The sequence below is a fragment of the Peromyscus leucopus genome, chromosome 4 (genome assembly GCF_004664715.2).
Source record: "Peromyscus leucopus breed LL Stock chromosome 4, UCI_PerLeu_2.1, whole genome shotgun sequence".
NCBI classification, from domain to species: Eukaryota; Metazoa; Chordata; class Mammalia; order Rodentia; family Cricetidae; genus Peromyscus; species Peromyscus leucopus.
In genome coordinates, this window is record NC_051066.1 from 138331607 (window position 1) to 138338104 (window position 6498).

At 42.6% G+C, this 6498-nt stretch overlaps 1 protein-coding gene across 11 annotated transcripts in view; it reads right to left on the bottom strand.

Moving 5' to 3' along the window:
- The window catches only part of Ptprt (protein tyrosine phosphatase receptor type T), a 1105165-nt gene that overhangs the window by 280281 nt on the left and 818386 nt on the right, over positions 1-6498 (bottom strand). For all 11 annotated transcript variants that reach the window (XM_028868606.2, XM_028868602.2, XM_028868605.2 and 8 more), the window contains exons 10-11: positions 3255-3456; positions 1829-1931 (exon numbers count right to left, since the gene is read on the bottom strand). In XM_028868606.2, coding sequence (XP_028724439.1) covers positions 1829-1931; positions 3255-3456 — 305 coding nt within the window. The remainder of the gene's footprint in view (positions 1-1828; positions 1932-3254; positions 3457-6498) is intronic.

Sequence of the window (6498 nt, forward strand, 5' to 3'; positions counted from 1 at the left end):
CCAGCCTGCTGCAGGGCCATATTTCCTGGGCCTAGTAAAGTGCACCATTATCCAGCTTCATACTAGGCAAGAACTTCTGCATTTTTTGTTCGTTTATTGTGGTGGTATTCTAATTGTACTGAAATGTGATTTTGATTATATGTTAATAAATAAAGTTGCCTGGGGGTCAGAGCTATTAGAGCCATAGACAGAATGTGGCGGTGGTGGCACACGCCTTTAATCCCATAGATCTCTGTGTGTTCAGGGATACAGCCAGCATTGGAAACATATGCCTTTAAGACCTAGGGGGCTGTACATTCAGACAGTGACGAGGCAGTCACATGTTTGGGTTTACAACCAATGAGAAGGCAGAATGACTAGAAAAAAAGACTTACACACAGGAAATAGCTCTCTTTTGGGAAGCTGGGACAGCAGGAGGAAGGGTGAGATTTTAGCTCTGAGTTCTGACCTCTTGGCTTTCTCTTTTACATTGTTTCTGTGTTTCTTATTTAATAAGACGGTTGGTTACATCAACAGTTTATTCTGTTGATCCTACCATTATCGTTTCTTAGTAGAGGTGAATGAGGGTTGAGAATGAAGATCAGGAGTATGTACCTCAAGAGCCTCCTTCTAGGCTGATTTCCTAGAGCACAGGGACATGCAAGGTGATGCTGCTAAAAGCCAATCCATGGCAGATCCCCATGGTCCTTAAATCAGCCTGAGCCTCTCAGACATAGTTTCCTTTCCATATCACCACTCTGCCTTTGCTCTTTATATTACAGCAAACTTAACTCAGCATGGCTGTTCCCTTTTTGAACAAGCCATCCTGATCCATACTGAACACTTGCAACAAGTCAAACCTTATACAACTGAGTGTCACCTTCTCTGGGAGTTTTCTCTAATTGTTTATAAGCCCCTGTGAAGATTTCCATAAGGCAGCATTGTACCTATTCCGTATGTCTGCTTTTTAAACTACAGGTTGGCTTCCTTTGAACATATGACTAGTTTGATACCATTATCCTAAGCACTTAAACTAATGAAGATGTGTGCTTGGTGAATCATTGTTGTCTCCAGCCCCCACATCCCACCCACATAAGGTACCTGGTTTATGCCTATTGGACTGAATTGAACCAATCTGGAAGTTCTACCTAACATTCTACTCATTTCAATGGACTGAAGTCCTGAGACCTGGAGTTCTGATCAAAATCAGTAGTCAATATTGTTGCTTTGTTCAAAGGGGATCTTGTTTAAAATAAATGCCAGCCCATTCTGATAGCCATGAACTTGCACAAGTCAACCTAGCTAATAAGATGTTCTTGGTGCCTGGGTGCCCATTTGGGCCTCAACAAATTCTCATTAAAATAAGCAGTGTAATCCTAAAGGCATAGCCCTGTGGTACTCTAACACCTCATAGCTCTGGACTGAACCAGCCCCTTTAGCTCATCCTATTTCAAATATGTGAGCAAATTCTTTGGAGAATACAGTCTGCCTGCCTGCCTGCCTCCCTGTCTGTCTGTCTGTCTATTATGGCAGTGAGTCGGGTGATTATTGCAAAGATTATTGTGTCTAAGTTTTCCACCCACTAACTACATTTTCCTTAATTACCACTCCAGAAAGTTCTATCACTTCAGGTCCCTACCAGGATGTTCTCTCTGAACTGATGTTCACTGTGGGGAGAGAAGACCCTGGCTCAGTTCCTGCCTCTGAATTGGACTTAGAGTTGCTGACCATCTTCCTTATGGATAATCTGGCTTCTGGCTTATCTCATCCAGGCACATTGCCAGTCATGTGATTCATCTGGAGATGCATGAGGTATAGAGGAAGAAAGGCACAAATGATAGCTCCTCACCTGACTGGGGCTCCCCGTGACTGGGCAGGTTTGAGCATCACTGTGATGGTTGTGTCCGTTTCATTAAGTGGTGTGTCTGCATCGTATTCAGGCATCGATGGAGCTGGGCAAGAGAGAGAAATTGGACTTGAGGAGTACAGGTATCAAATGCCTCTGACACATCCCCTTGACCCCAGCCCAGCTGAACAGAGGTAGTGAGTGAGAACCTTGTGGTATCAGAGGCCTTCAGCATAGGAGGCCTTGACTTCCCATCTGCAGCTTTTCTCCAGGTGCAAGAGTCTAACGGGGTGTGAGCATGAGCATCATCAAAAAGCGCCTCTCCCATGCAGTATAAAAGGAACGTGCAGGATATGTAAGTACTTTATAAAGATGTGAAAACAGAGTCAACCTCGTTAAACACATTTAGATGCAAATTAAAGCAAAGATGAATTAGTTCCATTTTTTTCACAAGACCCTCTCCCCCCACAGGAGTGTGACTAAATCTAATCCTTTGAAAGGGTAATTTAGCCATTTGTATTATGAGCTATTAAAACCCACATCTCTTTTAATGCTTTTTTTCAATTTCTGAATTTAATCCTAAAGTTATAATCCCAATCAACGATTTAAACTTTATTTTGTAACATGTTTATTGAAGCGCTATTTTATAAAAACGTAGAAACACCAAATATATTCAACCACAAGGGACTGCTTAATTAAATTACGTCCATCCAGTTGACAGACATTATAATGAAAGCAATGCAGCAGTGTGGGAAATACTTATGGGATGAGGATAAGTGGAAACATTAAGCTACAAAATATCATGGCTTCTGCAAAACCACATGCAAAATACATATGCATGCAGACCATATTGAATAGATATTCCAAGATATGGAAGCTGTAAATAAGCATTCTGCAATGGTTCTGTTTTAATGCTCAGGTGATGTGGTACACCCTAGTGGTAGAGACAGTTTGTAATCTTGGACTACTGAGCTTAATTATTCATTCATTCATTCATTCATTCATTCATCAGACATTTCATGAGACCCGATGCTGTGGGTGTCTTATATTGGAAAGTATTCTATTTGGAAAATAAAATATACAAACCAACTTTTATGTGCCCCCCCTCCTCTTCTTCTTGTTCTCTCTCTCTCTCTCTCTCTCTCTCTCTCTCTCTCTCTCTCTCTCTCTCTCTCTCTCTCTCTCCTTCCACCCCAGGGCATGTTATTTGGTGAACTTCAGAAAGTTTATCAATGGGACTTTATTCAACCCAATAGTGATGTCACTGTGTAAATTGTTCCATTGCTATCAGTGATAGTCGGCTCTGGGTTTTTTTTTTTTTTTTTGTTTGTTTGTTTGTTTGTTTTTACTCCAGGATATTATGAAGACTGCAGAAGAGAGGAGTATAACCTACCCCTCACCCCACCTTTTCTCTCTCTAAAAGAGATACCTGAGATCTTGGTGGCAATCCGAGCGGTGACAGGGGGCCCGAAGCCCTTGGCTGTGCTGGCCTTGATGGTGAAGGAGTAGGTGGTCCCCGGGTACAGACCCACAAAGAGGTGGTGAGTTTCATTCCGGAGTTTGAACACTTTCCCCCTCTGGCTGGACAGGTCAGCGCTTGGATCCAGTGAGCCAACAGCCTTGTAGTTAATCTGTATGACAAAGTGATAAGCAAGCACATAAATGCCCTACTCAGTAACTAAGGAAGCTCCTTGGAGAGGAGCAGCAGGGCCAGGGAGGAGAAGAGAGGCAAGCCACGCACCATGTTACAGAGCTGCTTGGTACAGTACAGACAACCACAGCCCTGAGCTTTCTACTGACGAGCCCATGGAAGAGTTTAGAAAGAGGGCAGTTGTTCGGGAGTTACCCCAAGGGAGGGGAAATAGTAGCACGTAAGTAAAATGTGGGTGGGTAGGGAGGTTGTTGGAAGTGGAGAGGTTTAGTCAGCATGAAGGATAGAAGATGGGGAGATGGGAGAATGGGGAGGGGTTTACCAAAATGAAGGGGATAAGAAAAGCCACCTAGAAACTTGCTCTCTCTGCTACCTTGTAATCCAATCTAAAAACATAAAAGAATTTGATGGCAGATGGTTCTCATGGATAGATAATGCCAGCCCTAGAAGCAATGGACCACAAAACAAATTTTTCAGTTTTAGGTCTGGAATACCTCTGTGGCTGTTGGTTTGGGAGACCCTGTTCCTGAAGATACCACACACCTTGAATGCCAAGTATAGATAAATCAAACTGCCATTGAGCTGGCGGCTTCCTCCCTATTGGCTACCTTTCATGGTAGTGTCCAACAGTGCTACACAGGCTGCTGCAGGGAGGAAATTAATGCTTTCACCCAGCTGTGAATGCTATGAACCACATTACCAACATGTCAGGCACGATGTGCCCACTGGTACAATAATGGTATAAATATTATATGAATAACCAACAACTCTCTGCTTGGATTTGAGGCCCACCCAATGAGAAAGAATTCATTCCCGGTACTGTACTCCCAGTCAAACACTTGTGACTGAGGAGGTCTTAGGAACCAGTGGGAAAACATACTACACTGTTGCTTAGCTGAACAGGTATAACATCAAGCTGCCTTTCTACACGTCTATGTTTATATCCACAAAGGATACTCTTAGCCCAAATTAGAGAAGAAACCTCTCTTTGCAGTGGATACAAGGGAATGCAGAACTTGTGGCCAGACAAGATGCTGAGAACAAATGGTTTAAAGGCTTAGTCCCAAACAAGATATTCACACCACATCCTAAGGAGGTTATCACAGAGATCATTACAGAGGTGTTGTGGAAAGAATGTAAGAGGCCAAAGACAGAAAGAAGGGGTGTAGAATATATTCTTTTAAGCATGGCACTCTCATGGAGGTCATGAATTCATATCTGATGTCATTACTGGCACTGGGCCTACAAAAGAATGTCCCAGCCGACAGTTAGGTATGGATCAGGGAGGAGCTCATGGTGGGGCCTTACCACTTACTGCTGAAGTACTGGAAACTAACAGACTATATGAGGGGAAGGCATAGTATCTGCTGAATCCACCAGAATCAAATGAGTGCTCTGAACCCAGGATTACACAGATGGCCCAGCTTAAATGCAGGGGGACACAAAACAAAAGCCATGGATTTTGGAAAGAGATTTGTAGGGAAGTCAGGAGCTGGAAGGAGTGGGGAAAAGATGAGAGAATGGAGGAGATAGTAATCATAAAATACTATGTACATGTGGAAGATTGTCAAAGAATAAATCTTATTAGTAAAAATATACTGTAGTAACTATAAAGCAAATTTATCTTATTAATATATCTCATACCCAATACATCTACAATACTATCATTTCAGCCTGCTATCAACACCAAAATATTTAATGAATTAGTTCACATTCCATAATTCATTTCACATCTTAGAGATCTAGTATGTATCTGGTATTGCACATAACTCAATTGGACTAGCCACTTTCCAAAGTACAGTAGCTCCATTGTTAAAAATGAAGACCATGGGCTAAGGGATTGTTCTGTGGTTAATGTACTTGCCACATAAGTAAGATAACTATAGAGTTCAGATTCCCCAGAATTGATGTAAATGCCAGGAAGAAAGCAAGAGGTTGGATTTCAGATCCCCAGAATCCATGCAGATGCCACATGTGAATAGTGGCACCCTTGTAATTCCAGGAGTGACAACGTCTACATTGTCAAGATCTGGGTTTGATGCAGAGAACCTGTCTTAACAAATAAGGTGGGAGATGGATTAAAAAGGATTTCCAGGACCAAGCTCAGACATTAATAAGGTGAGAGATTGATTAAAAAGAATTCCCAGGACCAAGCTCAGACCTCCATATGTGTGCGCGTGCACACACACACACACACACACACACACACACACACACAGGATAACATGCATACACACATACATGCATGCCTCATACATGAAAGAGAATGCAGGCCATGTATTCTATCTTACACACCAGTAGTGTTTGCTTACATCTTGTTGAAGGAATCAGGATAGTTATATTCATGGGATGCTCAACTGGAAATGACTTGGATTGAATCAGCACTTTTAAACCATCTGTGATAGGGAATCAGTGCTGTGTTTTCTGATCCACTGCAGACAGAGGTTAATGTGAAGACCATCCTCTACGACACCAAGTTCATGAAACGACAACAATCAAATCCTGAATTGTCTATGTCCACTGGTCACAAGGTAGATGTCACAGCAATGCTAGGGTATTTAAGTCTTGAGGTCTTCCCTCGATGCCTGCATTTTCCCTGCTATCAAAGCAACTAACGGTATCTGTGCTGTGTGTTGTCCTCCATGGCTGACAGTGCGAGTACCATGAACTTGAATCACATAGCTGTTAAAGCAGCCTACACAGGATTCTTTTAACATAATTTTTTATTAATTGCACACAAAGTATTTTGATCATATTCAATCCCTACTCTTCCCCCAACTCCTCCCAGATCCCTCCCTACCTGCTCGACTCCTCCCAACTTTGTGAAAAAGATTTATTTACTTTATTTTTATTTTATATTCATGAGCGCTTAGCTGTATACATGCCTGGTACCCACAGTGACTAGAAGAGAGCGACTGGTCCACTGCCACTGGAGTCACACAAGATTGTGAGCTGCCTGGCGTGGGTGCTGGGAATTGAACCCAGGTCCTCAGAAAGAGCAGCAGGTGCTCTTCACCACTGA